The 21568-nt window shown below is 35.0% G+C and overlaps 3 protein-coding genes across 4 annotated transcripts; 1 reads left to right on the forward strand and 2 right to left on the reverse strand.

Annotated features, from left to right (window-relative positions):
- The first annotated feature begins 7643 nt into the window (after window positions 1-7643).
- On the forward strand, window positions 7644-12614 carry LOC147540509 (BTB/POZ and MATH domain-containing protein 4-like). 2 transcript variants are annotated; one of them, XM_086642409.1, is made up of 4 exons: window positions 7644-9164; window positions 10312-10657; window positions 10790-11060; window positions 11898-12614. In XM_086642409.1, the coding sequence occupies exons 1-4, from the start codon at window positions 8758-8760 to the stop codon at window positions 11957-11959; spliced, it is 1086 nt and encodes a 361-aa protein (XP_086498535.1). In that variant the 5' UTR covers window positions 7644-8757; the 3' UTR covers window positions 11960-12614. The 2 variants fall into 2 exon arrangements, with proteins under 2 accessions (XP_086498535.1, XP_086498534.1); XM_086642408.1 differs by having other exon boundaries at window positions 8215-9164; window positions 12031-12614.
- Window positions 12615-13278: 664 nt separating this feature from the next.
- Window positions 13279-14187, reverse strand: LOC147540510 (transcription repressor OFP14-like). Its single transcript, XM_086643227.1, has one exon. The coding sequence runs from the start codon at window positions 14185-14187 to the stop codon at window positions 13279-13281; it is 909 nt and encodes a 302-aa protein (XP_086499353.1).
- Window positions 14188-15372: 1185 nt separating this feature from the next.
- On the reverse strand, window positions 15373-18434 carry LOC147540511 (FRIGIDA-like protein 4a). Its single transcript, XM_086640545.1, has 3 exons — window positions 17537-18434; window positions 16227-16402; window positions 15373-16067 (listed from the first exon to the last, which is right to left on the reverse strand). The coding sequence occupies exons 1-3, from the start codon at window positions 18387-18389 to the stop codon at window positions 15483-15485; spliced, it is 1614 nt and encodes a 537-aa protein (XP_086496671.1). The 5' UTR covers window positions 18390-18434; the 3' UTR covers window positions 15373-15482.
- Between the last annotated feature and the right edge of the window lie 3134 nt (window positions 18435-21568).

Genomic DNA, 21568 nt, shown 5'->3' on the forward strand with positions numbered 1-21568 from the left:
ATACATGCCCGGGAATCACATTTCATTCCCGCACGCCAATGTGGGACTATTACATAAATGAAGTATACCGTTCCACCGAAAAGGCCTTGACACTCACTAAGCTTAAACTTGCACCTACTTTGACACTTACTAAGCTTGAATTCGCACCTATAGACAATGTGGGACTATTACATAAATGAAATATACAAGTCCACCGCAAAGGCCTTACACTTACTAAGCTTAAACTCGTACCTACTTCGACACTTATTAAGCTTGAATTCACACCTATGTGGGACTATTTCATCAATATAACATACTGATGCAGGGAGATACTGATGCAGGGAGATTTTTAGAAGATTATCTGAAAATCTTAGATATCATCAAATAAGTTATTTTAGTAGTTTCATATTTCTTTTTTGTAGAGAATTGTTAATTTTAGCAGTTTTATATTTTTTAGGAAACCTTCTAGATTTTAGATTTTAGGTTTAGGATACTAGTATTTTATTTATTAGAAGTTGCTATTTGAGTTTGACTAAGATTAGGAAACTCTGGGCCTATATAAAGAGGGTCTAGTAGTTGTTATTAGAATTTGATTAGGTTTAGGATACTAGTATTTTATTTATTAGAAGTTGCTATTTGAGTTTGACTAAGATTAGGAAACTCTGGGCCTATATAAAGAGGGTCTAGTAGTTGTTTCAGTCAATCAAGTTGATCAATAAAATTCAGTATTTTAGTTTAATTTAATTAGTTTTGGCTCTACAAGCTTAACACGGATATCTAAAGACATTTTCTTAGTATTAAAAGTTTTAGACGAAGATCTAATTCTTTACAGAATTTTCCGCTGCGTCAGTTGGCATCAAGAGCGAGATTTTTCCTGGCTTACAAGACGAAGCTAGAAACACAAACCTCGACGGGGAACGAGGTAACAATGTTATGTGGGTAAAAATTGACGGTTTGAGTCATCAACAAACCCAAGTTATGGAGATGATTAACAACCCGATTGTCAATACAAACCCTAGACAACCTATTAACAGAGAACGTGTTGAGGGGTTCGCCCACAACCAAGTTGTTAATGAAAACGAAGGCAGAGCACAACCACTTCAACAATATGCTGACAACCAAGAAAATAGAGGTAACTATTATCCTAACCAATTATATCCGCGTAGATATTATGATGAATATAAAATCAATGCAGAAATACCACTCAATGGCTATTTGTCGATCGAAGAGTTCCTTGATTGGCTACATGAGGTTGAGCGACAAGTAGATATGTCATATATTGTTCCTGGTGAACAGATGGTAAACATTATTGCTTGTAGACTCAAAGGAAGTGATGCTGTTTGGTGGGATCAGTTACAACGTCAAAGAGTGGAGCAAGGAAGGGCTCCAATCTAGAATTGGTCGTCTATGAAAGAAAACTTGAGGGAGAGGTTCTTACCCCCTGATTATCAACAACACTTGCGTTCGGTGGGTGAGTACTATGAGGAGTTTTCAAAACTGACTCAAAGAACAATATGGAAAACATTATAGAATATAGAGATGTTGTAGCAAATCGATTTCTAAGCGGATTAAAATTTAGTTGCGAGAAAAAGTTGGGATAGTTACAGTATGGACTATTCAAGATGCGTACAACTTGGCCCTAAAAATTGAAGAACAACTATTAAATTTGGATTTCGAATGGAAGAACAACCTCACTTAACTATTAAAAAGGTAAAAACGACTCCTTTAGAGAATGTTGAACCACCACGAATTGTCACCATAGACGATTCAAACAATATTGTTCATGAAGCAAAATCCGACGTTATTGTGTTCAAGGATAAGTCTCCTAATATCAATTTACACAATAAAAACAATATTGTTCATGAAGCAAAATCCGACGTTATTGTGTTCAAGGATAAGTCTCCTAATATCAATTTACACAATAAAATAATTGTTTCTGAAGAATTGGTTCAGGAAATTGAGACCAAAGAAGTTGTTCAAGAAATTGAGTCAAAGAGAGTTGTTCAGAAAATTGAGTTAAAGGAAGTTGATTCAAAGGAAGGTGAAAAACTTCGCAAGTTAGATTTTAGTCCAGTTGAATTTCCTTCATACGAAGATCCGTTCTCAGAATTTTGCGAATCTCAAATTGTTTCACATGGATTGAAGAATAATTTTATTCTAAAGTCTTCATCGAAGTTCATAATTTTCTATCACTATACTCATGATTTGTACAAGTTTATTTTTGGGGTGAAAAGAGAGCTTGAGTCAAATTACAATTAGAAAAAAGAATTGTTTTTATAACATAAAACTAGTATATCTTTATAATGTAAAACAAAAATCTCTATATTATTCTAAAACCATATCTCTTATATTAGTCATCTTATTAATATTTTTAATATAAATTTAAATACTTTAATATATATTTAGTAAATAAACTTGTTAAATGTTTAATTAATATAAAGAATATATATATATATTTGTTTAATATATCCTGATGATCATTTATTAAAAATATATATATATATTCTAAAACCATATCTCTTATATTAGTCATCTTATTAATATTTTTAATATAAATTTAAATACTTTAATGTATATTTAGTAAATAAATTTGTTAAATGTTTAATTAATATAAATATTTCATTTATTAAAATATATATATATATATGTTTAATATATCTTGATGATCATTCTCTTGAAAATATATATATATATATATATATATATATATATATATATATATTTAGGAAACCTTCTAGATTTTAGATTTTAGTATTTTATTTATTTAAAAGTTGTTATTAGAATTTGATTAGGTTTAGGATTCTAGTATTTTATTTAGAGTTAATTCCTATATGGCCCCCTACTTTGTGACCAGCTTCCTTTATGGCCCCCTTTTTTTCGTAAATTCAAATATGACCCCCTTTTTTGAGGTAAATGTCCTGAATACCCTTCTTATTAATATTTTTTCAACATATAAAAAAAAACTTGAATTCCACCTCACTTCCTACTCCCCCCACACATATCTCTCCACATCATCTCTCTCTCTCCACCTCTTTCTCTCTCTCCAACTCACCTCTTTCTCTCTCTCCAACTCACCTCTTTCTCTCTCTCCAACTCACCTCTTTCTCTCTCTCCAACTCATCTCTCTCTCTCTAGAAACTCCGGCGAAGGGGAAACCCCTTCGCCGGAGAAGGTCTGTTCTTGAACAGACCTTCGTGGTCTGTTCTCCGGCGAAGGGGAAACCCCTTCGCCGGAGTTTCTTGAGAGAGAGAGAGAAGAGGTAAAATTTTTTTTTTTTTTTTTTTAAGGTCGCCGGCCGGAAAATTTTCCGGCCGGCGACCTTCGTCGGAGAAGAAGGAGTGATTTGGAGAGAGAGTGAGATGAGTTGGAGAGAGAGAGAGAGAGATGAGTTGGAGAGAGAGAGAGAGATGAGTTGGAGAGAGAGAGAGATGAGTTGGAGAGAGAGAGAGAGGTGAGTTGGAGAGAGAGAGAGAGAGGTGAGTGGTGGAGAAGGAAGTGAGGTGGAATTTAGGTTTTGTTTTTTATTTTATTTTGATAATACATTAATCAGAGGGGTAGTTTTGGCATTTGTCTGAAAATAGGGGGCCAAATTTGTATTTACGAAAAAAAGGGGGCCATAAAGGAATCTGGTCACAAAATAGGGGGCCGTATAGGAATTAACTCTTTTATTTATTAGAAGTTGTTATTTGAGTTTGACTAAGATTAGGAAACCCTAGGTTTGTGATTCGAGATGGTCTTAGATCCAATCAAATGAGGAATGGGAGTGATATTAGTGCTAACCAAGTAAGCATCGAAGTTTGTGTTCGTGTTGCAGAAGTGGAAACATCACCTACTAATTCTTTTGAGAGGTCCCATGTTGCACCAGCTGTAGCGAAAACGACAAGTAATAATGTGAATAGATATGGGCAGATGCCTTACTATGCTAGACCACCAACAATACCACATACTCAAGTGTTTAGGGCTAACTATCCCCAAAGAAGAAATCTTAAAAGAGTGATTTCGTGAAGTAGCATGCAGATATGGTGAAGTGCGTTTTACTAATAAGTGAAAGCATAGATAATTTAGTGAACAACTAGGAAATATGTTTATTTGTTTCGTACTGTTTTTATTTATTTAGAATTTGGATGGTTTGTTTCGTGAATTCTTTGAATTTTTAAGTTGCAAAGATGTTCGTCATATGCACAAAAGAAACAAAATGGTGGTTATGGTTTGTCGTTAATTTTATGAATATCATGGTAATAAACGATAGAAAAATCTAGAAAAAAAAATTTATTTTCAGTAATATTCATCAAATCTAGTTTACACTTTTACACTTATCACTAACATGAATCGATCTCCAACTCAATCTTTCGTGTTCAAGTGAAATCTCTTTTGTCCAATATTTAATACTCCTAAGTAGAATTTGTAACAAATTAACAAACAAGGTTGGTCAACCTCTAATTACATATTAGTTTAGGGGTCAAAGCCAAATGAATCTTAAAGGGGTAATTTTGTCAAATGTTACTTGACAAGGAACAACTTAACAGACAGTTAGGAAAATCCGTCCAAATAGGGGTGGAAACCTAATAAAATTAAAAGATAGGGTGAACCCCTAATTAACCTAATATGTTTAGGGTTCAAGGCCTTAAAAAACCTATAAAAAAAGGTTATTTCCCATATGGCCCCCTACTTTGTGACCAGCTTCCCGCCTGGCCCCCTACTTTATGAGAAATACCCATATGGTCCCCTTTCGTTATAACACCGTTACTCTCTCTCTTCTATTTCTTTTCTCTCTCCTCCAACATGTGTTTCTCTCTCCTCCAACACGTGTTTCTCTCTCTGCCACCTCGTTAAAACCAGCCACATCATCATCTTCTCCGGCATTGGTCGTCGGCCGGCCAAATTTCTGGCCGGCGACCTTCAAATATTAAAAAAAAATCTTTTTTTATTATTATTTTCTCTCTCTTCTCTCTCTCTCTCTAGAATTTTTTTTTTTTCCTCACCTTCTCTCTCTCTCTAAAACTCCGACGAAGGGAAACCCCTTCGCCGGAGTTTTAGAGAGAGAGAGAGAAGGTGAGCAAAAAAAAAAGAATTTTCTAGAGAGAGAGAGAGAAGAGAGAGAAAATAATTAAAAAAAGTTTTTTTTTAATATTTGAAGGTCGCCGGCCGGAAATTTGGCCGGCCGGCGAACAATGCCGGAGAAGATGATGTGACTGGTTTTAACGAGGTGGCAGAGAGAGAAAACATGTTGGAGGAGAGAGAAAAGAAATGGAAGAGAGAGAGTAACGGTGTTATAACGGAAGGGGGCCATATGGGTATTTCTCATAAAGTGGGGGGCCAGGCGGGAAGCTGGTCACAAAGTAGGGGGCCATATGGGAAATAACCCAAAAAAAAAGAAAGCAGTTATGATTACTAGTTTGTTAGTACATCACGACGACTACCTGCCTTATCATCATATTAGGGCTGGTTTTTTGAAAATATTACCGTCCATGCCACATATTTTCTGATTTTTCCCGCCGCTTCCCTATTATTCTCCTCCTATAAATAACTAGCCTCTCGCACTACTCTCTCATTTTCTCCATCAAACTCTCTCACTACTCTCTCACTTCTCTCTCACTACTCAATACTGAGCATCTCATTTGAATCTTTTTTGTGGAACTTAATGTTACGACGGTAGAAGTCACAGTTCCTCATGTGAAAGTTATAAACCCAATTTTTGATTATTATTATTTTATATATATTTTAATAACACAAAAGAAAAAAGAATTGTTTTTATAACATAAAACTAGTATATCTTTATAATGTAAAACAAAAATCTCTATATTATTCTAAAACCATATCTCTTATATTAGTCATCTTATTAATATTTTTAATATAAATTTAAATACTTTAATATATATTTAGTAAATAAACTTGTTAGATGTTTAATTAATATAAATATTTCATTTATTAAAATATATATATATATATATATATATGTTTAATATATCTTGATGATCATTCTCTTGATAGTTTTAATATAAATATTTAAATACTTTAATATCTTTTTATTAAATAAAGTGTTTAAATGTATTAATATAAATGTTTTATAATCTGCATTCCTTTAATTTATCTTCCTCAAAATTTGTCAACCTTTTGACGAATTAAGTACAACATAATCGATATTGTCCCTACAGCCCTTCTTCTGACGCCAAGGACCAACAACGGACACGGTATTTAGTTCCTGGCAAAAGCTCTACCAACCCATCCAATGGATTTGACCAAAGGGTACGGGTTTAGTTTGCGGCAAAAACTCTAGCAGTCCACCCAAAAGGCTTTGACACTTGCTAAGCTTAAACTGACACCTACTATGACACTTACTAATGAGCAACGACAATGGGCAAAGGGTTTCAAATTGTGGTCGGAACCAGATGCATTAACGGATTCTTCTGCCCAAGTTACCAATCTTGCCGAAGTTACAGTTGCTGCTGAACCTACGTCGGTGGAATCGGCTACTAGCAAATACATTCCTAAGGTGAGAACGTTGCGAGAATTTTTAGGGTTTTAAAAAAGTTTGATTCCTAATTAGAGGTTTTCATTCCTAATTGAACAGATAGTCCATTTAGATTGAATTATACGCCCCTACTGTTTATTCTTGTAATTGATTAATCTTCTAATTAGGGCTTTTCATTCCTAATTGAACAGTTAGTCCATTTAGATTGAATTATACGCCTCTTCTTAAATACCTACTGATTCTTCTTGTAATTACTTAATCTTGTGTAGATGGACAAGAGATGGAGTTCAATCTTTTCTCTATCAGTCCAAAACCCTATTGGATTGCTAGATTTTTGTGCTTCGGATATTATTTGGCACATCGTTCCAAAAGTTGGTGAAAACAAAACCGAAAGGATTGCCAAAATCCCGTATGAGAGAGTAGTTGATTTCGTATCGGTGGGAACCTAGTATTATTCTAAAACCATATCTCTAATATTAGTCATCTTATTAATATTTTTAATATAAATTTAAATACTTTAATATATATTTAGTAAATAAACTTGTTAAATGTTTAATTAATATAAATATTTCATTTATTAAAAAAATATATATATATCTTTTTATTTTTAATATAAAAATAAAGTGTTTAAATGTATAAATATCTTGTTAAGTGTTTAAATGTATAAATATCTGGATGATCATTCTCTTGATATTTTTAATATAAATATTTAAATACTTTAATATCTTTTTATTAAATAAAGTGTTTAAATGTATTAATATAAATGTTTTATAATCCGCATTCCTTTAATTTATCTTCCTCAAAATTTGTCAACCTTTCGACGAATTAAGTACAACATTATCGATATTGTCCCTACTTCTGACGCCAAGGACCAACCCCAACGGACACGGTATTTAGTTTCTGACAAAAGCTCTACCAGTCCATCCAATGGATTTGAAAAAAGGGTACGGGTTTAGTTTGCGGCAAAAACTCTAGCAGTCCACCCAAAAGGCTTTTAAACTGACACCTACTATGACACTTACTAAGCTTGAACTCAACACTCATAAGCAACGTGAGACTGTTACATAAATAAAGTATGCCGGTCCATCGAAAAGGTCTTCACACTTACTAAACTTAAATTGACACCTACTTTGACACTTACTGAGCTCGAACTCGCACTTATAGCCAATGTGGGACTGCGCCAAGAGCCTCCGTCTTTTCAAATGTCAAATACTTAGAAGATTTGGTCAAATGGTAAGATTATTTATTTTTCGCATTTGGCTACTGCACATGTAAAAACTAACTCAAATCTAACTGATCCTTAGTTAAAAGAGGCATCCCTGATTACCGATGAGAAAACGTATCCCTAATAGGACATTGGCGGTAAGGGGCTATGTCTTTAAAATTCTTTTCATACAAGGGCCCTTCATACAAATACCTCTAAAAATTTTTTTTTTTAAGAAAGCCTTATAAATAATAATTGTTAATACCTCCAAAATTATTGAAAAGGACCAAAAGGTCGATGTTTTACGGAACAAAAAAAATTTCAGGGCACACAATTTTATAGCGCGGAGAAATCAAAATTTTCCCCTAAATACATCCTTTTTTTCGACGTCACTTGTTTGATAGAATTGTTTTTCTCTTCTCATTTTTATCTTGTTCTTTTATCTTTTCTCTCTTTGCCTCTCTTTACTTCCCTAAATTCTGACAAAGGGGCTCTCCCATTTGACAGAGAAAAAAAGGCAACAAAGAGAAAAAGAAAAGAGAAGAGGGAAGTGAGAAACGAAAGAACAAGGACAAAAAAAGGTGATGATAGGCGAAATAAGAAGTGGTGGTGGTGCCGGAGTTGACGGTGGAAGTGTTGGCACATGGTGGTGGTAGGAGAGGAAAAATCTAAAACAAGAGCCCAAAATTTTGGGTTTCCACCAAAAAATTGGTACCCGAAAAATATCTCTTTTTCGCTCTACCCGATGAGAATGAATTTTACCTCTCTAGACTAAATCGTTGACCAAATTACCCACACAAAATCACGAATTTGGGAATGTTCCCTTCCTTTCCAATTTCTTCTATCCGAAACCCTAGCAAACTCTCTATCTAGATTCCAGAGAGATAAAAGAAGAAAAGCTATATAAGATCAGAAACCCTAGTTCTTAATTTGTTTCAATTTCCTAAACCTTCATCTTAAACTTCCAATTTTATGGTTTGTTCTCAAATCTAGGGTTTCGATCTCTCAAATTGGGAATTTCTCGTTTAGAATCTAAACTTCGGTTGGGTGTTTCTAGGGTTTGGTATAAATGCTTTAAACCAACAGTTTCGACCGATTTGTAATGATGGTAGGGAGTAATTTGATTCAAGAGAAGAACAAAAGTTTGATTTTTTCCCCAACAAGTTCAAGATCAGTAACAGAGACAATTAATGGATCACATAAGTTTGTGATTCAAGGGTATTCATTAGCAAAAGGGATGGGAATTGGTAAACACATAGCAAGTGAAACATTTTCAGTAGGAGGTTATGATTGGGCTATATATTTTTATCCAGATGGGAAAAATCCAGAGGATAATTCATCTTATGTCTCTGTTTTTATTGCTTTAGCTAGTGAAGGTACAGATGTTAGGGCTTTATTTGAACTTACTCTTGTTGATCAAAGTGGGAATGAAAAGCATAAAGTTCATAGTCATTTCGATCGATCTTTAGAGAGTGGTCCTTATGCTTTGAAATATCGAGGCAGTATGTGGTAAGATTTATTGACTGATTAAACCCTGAATTTTATTTAATTGAATTAGGGCATTTATGTTCATTATTATATGTCAATTTTGCAATCAAGAGGTTTTTTTTACTTCATTTATGGATATTTAGATTATGGGTAAGTTTGATTAGTGCACATTTGTTTTCGTACTTGTGTCAAATAGTTAATTGTTTAAATGGTTATTAGGGCGTCTGTGTATTCGATTTGTTGTTTTAAGAAAGAAGGCATATTTATCTAGCTTTTATAGGATAGAAAATCAAGGGAATGGATTGTATAAGAGCTCGAAATTGAGGTGGTAGAAACACCCGGGTAGGTAGAGTTTGTTAATTTAACCTTTTATAGAAAAAACTATGACTAAAGATTTAGCCGTAATTCAGTTGCCATAATTCTTCGTCGAGGGTTACTGACTCTTTCCTTCCAAATTTTATGCTGAAGACATTGATGGTGAATTGTTTAAATGATTTGAGCATCCAGGCATTCGACTTGTTGTTTAAAAAGAAGGCAATTTTAGTTCGCTTTTATATAATGTTAGATCACTAGGAAAATCGAGGGTTTGTTGAATACGAGCTCGAAATTGAGGTGGTACGTACAACCGACTAGGTGGGGTTTGCTTAGTTAGCCTTTAACAGATAAACTTTAACTAAAGATATGGCTATGATTCAGTTGCCATAATTCTTTCCTCGGGTCATTCGTTGAGGGTTACCGACTTACCATCCCTTCCAAATTTGCAGCTAAAAACTTTGATGATGAACTATTTTGGTTTCTGAGGTTGGGTTGTTTTTCTCCTTCCTGGTTTGGGCAATCCTTGTTTCCTTATTGTATGTTTAGTATGATGCATCTGTTAACGAGAGGAGTATACATATGAGCTGATTTGCAGATGAACTCATAGTCGGACTAATAGACTAAGTGTCGACTTCGGTGTGGGGAGAGTTCAAAATTATGTTGTTTCTTTTTATACTCTCTTAGCTTTCACAGGTCTTTGCTGTCGCTTTTATGTCAATTTGATTCCTTTCAAGTTGGTACGTGGATCTAACATAGTGATCTTGGGTGTGCACAAGGAACGTCCATTCATAATGTTTTTTTTGGCGCATTTAATTATCTTTTCTGGTTTAATATTAATTCGTGTCTTACTCAGGGGTTACAAGCGTTTCTTCAGACGAACTGTGCTTGAAACAGCAGATTTCCTGAAGAATGATTGCCTGAAAATCAATTGTACTGTTGGTGTTGTGGTTTCAACAGTAGATTGTTCTAGATTACACTCGATACAAGTCCCAGCCTCCGATATTGGATCTCACTTCGGTATACTACTTGATAATGAAGAAAGTTCAGATGTTGTTTTTATTGTAGCTGGTGAAAAATTTCATGCCCATAAGTTGGTATTAGCTGCTCGATCCACTGTACTCCGAGACCAATTATTGGATAGTTCAGAGGTAGATAAACATGTAATAATTGTTGCAGATATGGAGCCAAAGGTTTTTAAGGTAAACATTTTTTTTATTATCTTCATTCTTTTGTGCTACTTTTCGCCTCTTGTGTTTCATCTTTGCTATATATATATATGTGCATATACATATGTGTGTGTAAATAAGAATTCTCATTTCTTTGTTGAACAGGCAATGCTCCATTTTATATACAAAGATACTCTTGTCGAAGATGAAGAGTTAATATCATCAAGTTCATCGTGTGTATCTGATACATTAGTCGGGAAACTTTTAGCAGCGGCAGACAAGTATGATCTAGAAAGACTCCGGTTGATGTGTGAGTCTTACCTATGCAAAGATATAGATGTTAATTCAGTTGCTAGGACTCTTGCTTTGGCTGACTGTCATCATGCCACTGAACTAAAAGCCGTGTGTCTAAAATTCGCCGCCGAGAACCTTGCAGGTACACCACTACTCAAAATTTACTTATTTTCCTACTTTTGTTCTTCATATAAAATAAAAAAGCCTCTCTATATTATAGCAAATATCCTTTCTATGCAACGTTTCGAAGAAATCATTTATTGCATGATGCCTTACGACTTAGGCTTTTACTGAAGATCATTTTGATGGAGTAACTTTTTTAACCTTGAGCTGGGTTGACTTGCCCCTGTGCCTTTCTGTTTTCCCTGCCATCCTGTAACTTTTCAACTTTGAGGCTCAAAATCTTAGGGAGATATGCCGCACCACAGTGTTTCACAACAGGTCGTGGACTGGCGGCCCGGTTGTTGCCACTGGTGTGTCTGCCACGCCATGGGTGCTACCCATAAACGGGTTGTGGCGTGCAGACACAAACTTTCTGGTCACGTCGTGGTCCGTGGGCACGGCCTGGCTGTGCGCATATTAATGCATTTCTGTAAGTGTTGGCCCTTCTCTCAAAACGGTTAAGGCGAAAAAGATGGTTTTGTGTGTCAACCCTGTCATATGGCTGGATATAACAATATATACAGATTGAGATGTTCCTAGTATATATGTTTATAATCTCTTTGCAACATCCTGCGCCTTAGATATAGAAGTTAGAAAAACGAGACACTACTACTCTTGTGATAAACTGTATCTAATAGATGACCATCAAAATCGTATTTTGTTTTGTCAGTACAGATTGTGTTGTTCCCCAAGTACATATGCTTATAACATATATAAAATGCCATCCACCTTTACAAGTTAGGCGGGAAAACTAGATTTTAAACCATGTTGTAAGAACTGCTTTTGCATTATGTTTATGGAGTTCTTCATTCTTCAGGAGCTCCCCGAGTAAATGAAAATTCGGAATCAAGCTCGGATCCTATTGTTTCGGATGATTGATTCTGTTTGATATTTTTCTCGTGTTGTGAATTTCTCGCTTCTTCATTCTCGGATTGCCCCTCTCGATGCAGCTGTTATGAGATCAAATGGGTTCGAGTATCTCAAAGAAAAATACCCATCTTTGCAGTCAGAACTTTTGAAGACAGTAGCTGGGTATGAAGATGAAAGCAGCAGCTGTGGTGGAAAAAACCCTAGTGTTTGTGCTCAGCTCTCTGACTGTGAAGAAGGTACTACTGGCAGACGGGTGAGACAACGTTTGTGATCATGAGACTGAAGTGAAAACTCTACACTGAAACGCTACTCCATCCTGGGATGCTCGTGTTTAGTGGATGACGAACAACGATGATGCTGATTGAATGTGAAAATTTATACTTTAGTAGTTGCAGACTGATGAAACAAAACTCGAAAATTTACCGAAGTACTTTTACCAACTTTCACATAGCAATTCGAGATAAATCGATTATATTTCATTTTTGGGTTGTTTCTATCTGTATGTAATATGGGCAGGTTCTTCGACAATCATTGGAACAATGTATTTTGAGCAACTTTTGAGCCTCTTGGCATGCTTTCTTTTTTGGTGTACACTCAACTTGTTGTACTGAATATTATAACCTTGTGATCTGTATTTTCATATGTTCGATGCTTATTGTTTGGACGAGGGGTGAGCAAAAAGCAGCGGAACCGATCAAGCTGTACTAATTGATTTTTTGGTTGAACAGAATGTGGTACGGCTCGGTTCGATTGGTAGACCGATTAACCCAAATAGGCTTGATTTGGTTGGGCTTAGGTTATATTCTCGTGAGTCGTACGAGCTTTAGGCCATTCACACTTTTTTGGTCTATTCTCGATTGGCTCCCAATATTGGACTTGGTGCATTTGGCCTAGGGGTCAGAATTGGGCCAGGTTTGGTACTTCTTCCTACAGGCGGGTCTGGACGAGCCAAAACCTCTATGAGAGCTCGGGAGCTGGAAACACCTACGAGAGCGAACCTGCCTCAGCTTGGGAAAACAACCGGGATAGGCGGGTAACTCAAATCGGGTTCGGGTATCATAGTTTCAGAAAAATATTCCCACTAAAGTAAAAAAATCTTTAGTAATCCCCCATTAGCATATATAGAGAGAATACGCTTGCTGCCCTATTGGATTTGATAAGTTCAAATTTATTGAATATATACAAAGGATTTGACAAAAAAAACTAATTAATATTCATATCATTACAAGTTCGACACCAAATCAATAACCGATTCATACTTGTTGAACATAATTGTTTTTTTTTGTTGAGAATGTTGAACATAATTGTTGATAAGAAAAGAAATGAAACTACCAAAGTCGTAGTCTTAGGCTACGCATTCTAGTCAACATTTTCTTCTTCTCTTTTTTTTCTTCACCGATTGGAAACTCGGACGACTTCACCTTAGACTCGTCCGTATCATTAAATAGAGTGTGCGATAAATCCACAAATGCACGTAGTATATACGTATATGACTTCTCATCATTCAAGCTTAAGTAACAAAAGAACATTTCTACCATGAAATCCCAATGGACCGATTGATTTTCACTAATTCTAGCTTCAATCATTTCTAACATGGAACACCGAAAATCCTCGTAAGGGTTTGGGGAATTTCTAAGGACGGCTATGCTATCCTCGGGTTGGATTAGATTTCCTACATTTATATTTGTACCAATTTTACTAATTGATGTTCCATTAGGATTAAGAGAATTAGTTGTAGAACTAGAACCAACTTCATCAAACATAGAACCACTGCTTGATCTTGCTTCTTCTATTATTGAACTTGATGTACCGGGTGAAATAAAGAACCGGTTCGATGCCCGTGGTGGGTAGAATTGACCTTCTTCGTCTTCACTCTTGTTTTGTTTTCGGCTCTGGTTCTGGTCTTGGTTTTCGTTTTGATTCTCGTCCTCGCTCTCGTCTTTGTTGTCGTTCTTTACGAGTTCGTCAGAATAGAGAGAACCGAAATTCTCGATTAAAAATCGATCGATATCGGCTAAAGTTGCAGCATTATTTGGACTAGTATTATTAATATTACCAGGACAGGTCCTTTCAAGAGAGAAAGAAAGAGTTTTGGTGTGTTTGCAACTATTTGAACGGATCCAATGTTTAGAAGAAACCAAAAGCTTTGGAGTTCCAATTTTCAACTTTGAAAGGTACCCAAGGATGGATTTAGAAATTTGTCTAGACAATTTTGCTCTAGTGATTTGTTTAGACATTCTTTTTGGTGTTATGAGGGTTGGGGAGGTTGAAAAATGTGTTGAGTGAGATTCCTAGATAGAGAATGGATTGGCTAATGAAGTTTCAAAATGTGTAGTGTTGTAAGAGGTTAATGGGGTTTAAATTGTTTAATTTTGGAAGTAGTTTTAGAATGAAATCCCAAATTTGAAGCCTTTTTGGAGTTTCTTTAGAATTTGATGATTTTGGATCCTTATTTGGTATATACGCTATGAAAAAATAGAAAATATTTGTTCCATGTTAGTAGCCAAATCTTTTAATAAGTAATATAATCTTCTAAAATTTATCTATTAAATGAGATTTGATGACATTATTTTTCTTAAAATTATTTGGCTAATATAATTAAACATATAAAGTAGTAATAACTGAGATTTGATGACGTATTTAGGGCAGGATAATATTCTAAATGAATCATAAAGATGTTTGATGATATTGTTATTATGAGATTTTATACCAATTTCGATAGCAATCTTGATAGGAAAAATGAAAATTTTGGTGTGAATTTTTCGTGAATCTTTATCCAGCTGTTTGGATTCACCCACTTTCATCAAGACGGTTGGTCTTTTTGATTTCTATACGTAGGTAGTAGGTGATTTGGGGAATAAAGAAAATTTTCAGAGTACCAAATTTTTTGTGGAAACAATTCTTTTCCATTTTCTCCAAACATTCAATATTTTCTGCTTCTCCCCTCTTCTTCCTCTCCCACTAAACCATAAACTCCGGCGACCTCCACAATAAATTCCGACGATATATTCATCATTTCTAGTATCTCGTCTGGAACCAGATCAGACCATACCTCATCTAGTCTGGTTCCGTCTGGAGAGAGGGAGAGCGAGAGGGAGAGAGAGAGAGAGAAGAGAGAAGAGATGAGAGAGAAGGACAAATAAGTCGCTGGATAACTCCAGCCTATATGCAGACTACAAGGGTGGAGAAATATTGGGTACCCTAACAATCATTTGCTTGTGATAATTGTTTCAGCCCAAACTATAAAGAGTAAATCTTATTTGTTCCCAACCTTATACTAAACCAGCAAACCACATAATTTATGACAGTAAAAAATACACACAAGCTGACGTACAATAGGAAAATTATTCGAAAGTCGTACCTACCAAAATGCAACCCTAATAAGTTAAGGATAAAACATAGAAATTCGGGTGAAACGATTCTAACAAGGAAAAGACGAAACATAACTTTCTCTAGCTCAAGAATACATACTGTCTGATAGTTTAATATATCGTTCGAGTATCGGAACTATCAGTATATTATTGATACAAGTCTACTGGGGATATGAAGGTTGGTATGTAGTAGATGCTCCACTGCTATAGTCGTATCCACTGTAGCTTGGCGGCTGTGGTTGGTATGCCGCTGCTGCAGCACTGGACCGAGATCCACCGACAGCGATATCTTCTGGTTTGTATGGGTAAGTTTGAGGCAGTTGGGCTGGGCTTCTGGAAATCCCTCCACTAAACGACCCAGAATATGATGTTGGAGGAGGAACATCGTACATAGACTGATTAGGGTAACCGTACGGGCCCGAATATCCAGCAGCTGGATGCTGGTGGTGTAGAGGTGGTGTTAGATTTCTCCGGCCATATGAGGGGTAAGGATTTGCACCTCTTCCTGTTTTGGCAGGTCGGAAGTTCCCACCACCACCACTGCCACCACCGCCAATCCCGCGGGCTCGCTTGTTTTGAGGTTTTGTTGGTACAGGTGCCGTCTTTCTTTTGTCTTCCCTAATTTTTTCCAACTGAGTGACTCGCTTCCTCAAGCTGTCTAGAGTAAATTGATCTTCGAGTTTGTGCTCTTCAACACATCTGATGATAGCTTTGAGGGAGGTCAACTCCAAAACACTTGCAGACTCCTGAAAAAGAGTTCATTCAGATCAGATACACTAACACATTATATACGTACATATGTTTATATACATTCGCCATTTATGGATATAATAACCTACTTTAGGCATCTACAATACATGCATGGTTCAAACAGGAAGAAAAGAGAATGTTAGCACTTAGCATACCGTTGCAGCTGAATTGTAATGGCCGTTCTTCAATATTGTATTGGCGTTTTTCCTCGAGTTCCTGAGATAAGTTCTGAGCAGAGACACTGGAGAAAACCGTTCGGTCATACCAGATTCACAAGCAAAATCTACTGCTTCGATCTCCTTGCCACTTTTAACTAATTCATCTATTATATCTGCAATAATATGTTAGTCAAAGTCTAGTTCAACCAAGTTGAGCCTATTTAAACATGAGACTTATTTGACTTAGAAATTATTAACAGGCCAGGTTTGACGAAGGAAGACTGCAATAAGTGATTATTAACAAATATCTACATGAACTTCTCTGAAGTAAGAATCACGACCCTGCTACGACCTTCAGAGCAAAAGGTCATCATCCATATTATATAGCAAGGTCTGAAGTACGCTTGGGGAAACAGTAGCTAATGTTGGCAAGTGGGTACTACTTCTCTTTGTAAACCAAACATACTACAAAAAATGTGATCATGAGCTTCTCACATGCCTCTAACATCAATGTTGCAGAAATATAAGAATGCTCTGATCGACAGCGAGAAGTACTATCTGTATATCCATAAGACTATGAGACTATGACGTACTAGACTGACAAACTTTTTGTACGATACTCCGACTAATTACATTAAAGCTGCAGTGGTAACACAATGCTCCAAAACTCAAATTAAGAGACAAAACAGAGAAAGGGAAACAAAGAAAACTGAGCTTCGAGCGAAATAATGACGGCATTGTTACAAACCTTTAAATCATGGACTTGAGTACTTGACTAATCGAAGTTGTGAATTCAGAAGCAGTTGGCTAGGTATTCCCAATTTAGCAAACAAAATACCCCCATATAGTGCAACTACGAAACTATGAAAATTGTGTTCGCGGAATGCAGAATCACATCAACTTAGCTAGAAACCCAAGGTGTTAAATGCCAAAATAGTATTGTATGGACTTACAAATAATCTCTTCCAATCGCTTATCACTTCATTATTATCGTGCAATCTTCTGTCCTTATGTGACTTGGTAATTGATTAAAATCCCTAATAAACCAATCCAAATTCTCTCGAACAAGAGTTTAATCACTACAATACTCGATTTCTTACTATATTATTGTAAAAAAGAAAAACAGATTTTTAAACTAACAAATGGGGTAATACCAAATTATCTACCATCATTCTACACAACCAGGTTTTATCTGATTTTTTCGCAATGGATATCAAACTAACTCGAGAAACCCATGATTTAATGGAAGAATTGTGTATTTGATCATGGAAAACCAGAAAAAATAAATAAAATTTTGAAACCCATACCTCCCATTTTCTCTCCAAACCCTAATGAAGAAGCAAGCTTAGGCATTTCCTTCCTAGAAGGAAACTTCAAGATCAACTTTTTCAAAAAATCCTCTTCAAACCTTGATTTCAATCCAAACCCAACCACCATTTGAAGAAACATAGCAGCTTCAGCTGGTGGTCCAAATTCTTCACTTTCTTGATTATCCATCTTTACTTTCCATGATTCAGCTATTAGTCCTGCTCTTTCAGCAATACTTCCAGAAACCCTAGGGTTTTTTTTCCCATCCAAATCAAGAACTGGAAAAATTGCTTGAATTAATGATCCACAGGCCCAACGCCGATCCGAAACCCCGATTTTATCCGATTTATGAGACACAAATTCATCAATTGCATCTAAAACTAAGCGAAACGAGTCAACCGATTCAGTAATCGCCAATTGAATTTTCTCTCTCAATGAAACCGATTCCTTTCGTTTCGATACCATATACTTCAATAACCTCTTTGAATCCATATTCCTGCAATAAATCTTAAGCCCTTCTTCTAATTCGAGATTTCCTGTTTCTGTTTTTTCAATTTCAGTTAGGGCAACTTGTTTTTGCTCTTCGATACGAGCAATTGCAGAAGATTCACGTTCCGGGATTGAATTTTCTCTCTCTTCTAAAGCTTCAAGTGATTTCTTGGTCTCGGAATCTAGGGTTTCGAGTTTTGAATCTAGGGTTTTGGTTTTTTGAAGAAGAGATTGTTCTAAAGAAGAGTAATGATCTGAGAGGGTTTTCCATAGTTGAGTACAATTTGTTAAAAGTAATTTCTTGGTTTCGAGTTCCTCGAAGGAATTTTGAATCTTTTCTCTGTTGATTATTTCGGTCGCCATTAATGGATGAAGGGAAACCCTAGTTTTTTTGTTCCTATTGGGACAAAATTTGAAACCCTAAAAGTCAAGAATAATGAATATTTTGGGTTATTTTCAAAATGGTCCATAGTTTATGAATAGTTTGTCGTTTGTCCCGTTTTGTTTCAGAAATATTAAAATGATCCCCATCTAAAAGTTCCGTCAGAACTCCGTTATGGTTAACTTTTCTTTCCTAATTCTCCTTCATAATATTCCGAGTAAATGTTAATATATTCAAGATTAAGGTAATCAAAATAAAATCTCTGGAATATTCATATTACATAATATATTACAAGTTTCCCGAATCGATAAAATATTATATGAAATATTTAGATACATTAATATTTAGTTCCCTATACCTAATAAGAGTTTAGGGAAACTTCATAACTGAAATCACTCTATAAGTATGAGTTATTCTTTTTGTATTGTTAATCACTTATATTGAATAGATTTTTCGTCTATATTGAAATATAGAAGAAAATGTCATTAACTGATACAATTACTGGATATATATCGAGTCAGGGCCTAATACCATCCATGGCGGTGTTGGTGAGTTATCGGGCTGGAAAATTACGAGGTTTAAGAATCGATAACTTGGAAGAGAAACTAGGAGATTTGGTTTTTGATACTCTCAAAGAACAAATTTGTAATAAGCTAACAACATTATTCAATTTGTGTTTTAATATTCCTAAGGGTCGAGATTATCGATTACCTGGCAGGTTGACTATACAGGATGTTGCTGTACAACTACACAACGATGATGAAGATGTGACACTTCTTCAAAATATATATCTTGACCTAGATAACCAAGGGATGCAAAGTGCTCACTTCATGAAAGCTCTGAGATATGTTTTAGATTATAGTTCGAAATAGATAAATAATGGTTCTCCGACTGAACCAAGTGTGTCTATCAATTTATTTATTTTAGTTAATTTCTCTAGATATTATAATCGTAAAATTTATTACTTTGTTAGAATTATCAGTTTGCAAATCTCTAATTATATGAGTGAAAATCCATGAATCAAGACAATATCATAAAAGAAGCATGTAATATTTAATATTTTGGGAACTTTCTTCTTCTATTTATGTCCTTTTATATTTCTTTCATTTCTCTTTGTCTCTTTGTATCTTTCTTTAGCTCCAATTTTGAATTCAATGTAATTGCCACAAGTTTCTTCTAATCCATGATTATCATCCTTGAGCATACATACAAACAATAATTCTTGAATTAGAAATAAACCAGCACAACTAAAAAAACTTGATCGACTAAAAACAAAGATGATTGACGACAACGATGTTCGCAAACAGACAGGAGCTGATAAGGTGGTTCGTCGAATCAAAATTAGTGTCTAAAGTCTGAGTGTATTTTCGTCGGAAAGTCAGTGTAAACTCGTCGTTAATACCACATACTTTCGTCGGAATTTAGACATTCCGTCGGAAATAGTCCGTCATAAATAGCACGTCACTTTGTAGTGTGAGTTCTCGGGGTTAAGGTTCATAGTGTCAGTGAGTAGAGAACCAAGTAAGCTATGAATTGTCTCATAACTCATTCATTGTTAACAATTCAACAAAAACATCTTGGGAAATAAAGATGTTCGATTGTCTCATTGATTCTGTAGAAGATGTTCGATTACTTAGTTCTAACGATATCATAAAAAGTTATTTAGGAAATGACGAAGATGTTTCGAATCTCTACAGTAAGTTATGTTGTTGTGAAGTATCTTTAGATAATTCATTCTTCACTATTTGGTGTTGTGTGAGGAACTTAATACTTGCCGTAAATAAGGATTGACGTATTAGAAGAGCCAGGTTGGTGTGTGACAACTGCAACAGCCAATCCGCCACTATTTCATTCTTAGGTGCAGCTCTATTCGTTCTTTTTTTTTTGTTGAACTAAGCTCTATTCGTTCTTATTACTCACTTCGACGATATTTTACTCGTTTTTTGTTCCTATTGGGAAAAATATGAAACCCTATAACTTTAGAAGAATGAATATTTCGGGTTATTTTTAAAATGGTCCGTTGTTTACGACTAGTTTGTCGTTTGTCCCGTTTCGTTCGGAAATATCTAAATGACCCCCCATCTAAAAGTTCCGTCAGAACTCAGTTGTGGTTAACTTTTCTTTCCTAATTCTCCTTCATAATATTACGAGTAAATATTATGAATTCATTTGAGATAAATATATTCAAGATTAGTCCAAGATCCAATGGTCCAGATCAAACGATCAAGATTAAGGTAATCAAATTAAAATCTTTCCAATATTCATATTATAATATATTACAAGTTTCCGCAAAAATATTATATGAAATATTTAGAGATACATTAATATTTAGTTTCCTATACCTAATAAGAATTTAAGGAAATTTCATAACTTAAATCACTCTATAAGTATGAGTTTTCCGTCTGTACATTGAATAGATTTTCCGCTATACTGAAATATAGAAGAAAATGTCACTATCTAATACGATTACTGGATATATATTGAGTCAGGGCTTAATACCGTCTATGGCAGTGTTGGTGAGTTATCGGGCTGGAAAATTACGAGGTTTAAGAATCGATAACTTGCAAGAAAAACTAGGAGATTTGGTTTTCGATACTCTCAAAAAACAAATTTGTAATAAGCTAACAACATTATTCAATTCTCTTCCACAACAAAAAAAGAAAACAACATTATTCAATTTGTGTTTTAATATTCCTAATAGTCGAGATTATCGATTCCCTGGTAAGTTGACCGTACAGGATGTTGCAGTAAAAATACACAACGATGATGAAGATGTGATACTTCTTCAAAATATATATGTTGACCTAGATAACCAAGGGATGGGAAGTGCTCACTTTATGCAAGCTCTAACATATGTTCAAGATTATAGTTCGAAATAGATAAATAATGGTTCTTCGACTGAACCAAGTGTATCTATCAATTTATTTATTTTAGTTCATTTCTCTAGATATTATAATCGTAAAATTTATTATTTTGTTAATATTATCAGTTTGCAAACCTCTAATTATATGAGTGAAAATCCATTAATCAAGACAATATCATAAAAGAAGCATGTAATATTTAGTAATATTTTGGGAACTTTCTTCTTCTATTTTATGTCCTCTTATATCTCTTTCATTCTCTTTGTATCTTTCTCTAATCCATTTCCCAGTTTGAAAGA

The sequence above is a fragment of the Eschscholzia californica genome, unplaced genomic scaffold (genome assembly GCF_041429995.1).
Source record: "Eschscholzia californica isolate CP2 unplaced genomic scaffold, dmEscCali1.0.p SCAF_5, whole genome shotgun sequence".
NCBI lineage: Eukaryota > Viridiplantae > Streptophyta > Magnoliopsida > Ranunculales > Papaveraceae > Eschscholzia > Eschscholzia californica.

Excerpts from the sequence above, each read along its gene's own strand:
- LOC147540509 (XM_086642408.1), top strand. The coding sequence starts at position 8,758 with ATGATGGTAGGGAGTAATTTGATTCAAGAGAAGAACAAAAGTTTGATT. Across the intron at positions 9,165-10,311 it reads AAATATCGAGGCAGTATGTG|GGGTTACAAGCGTTTCTTCA; the intron begins GTAAGATTTATT and ends TGTCTTACTCAG. Across the intron at positions 11,061-12,030 it reads CGCCGCCGAGAACCTTGCAG|CTGTTATGAGATCAAATGGG; the intron begins GTACACCACTAC and ends CTCTCGATGCAG.
- LOC147540510 (XM_086643227.1), bottom strand. The coding sequence starts at position 14,187 with ATGTCTAAACAAATCACTAGAGCAAAATTGTCTAGACAAATTTCTAAA.
- LOC147540511 (XM_086640545.1), bottom strand. The coding sequence starts at position 18,389 with ATGGCGACCGAAATAATCAACAGAGAAAAGATTCAAAATTCCTTCGAG. Across the intron at positions 16,403-17,536 it reads GTTTGGAGAGAAAATGGGAG|ATATAATAGATGAATTAGTT; the intron begins GTATGGGTTTCA and ends ATATTATTGCAG. Across the intron at positions 16,068-16,226 it reads ATTACAATTCAGCTGCAACG|GAGTCTGCAAGTGTTTTGGA; the intron begins GTATGCTAAGTG and ends ACTCTTTTTCAG.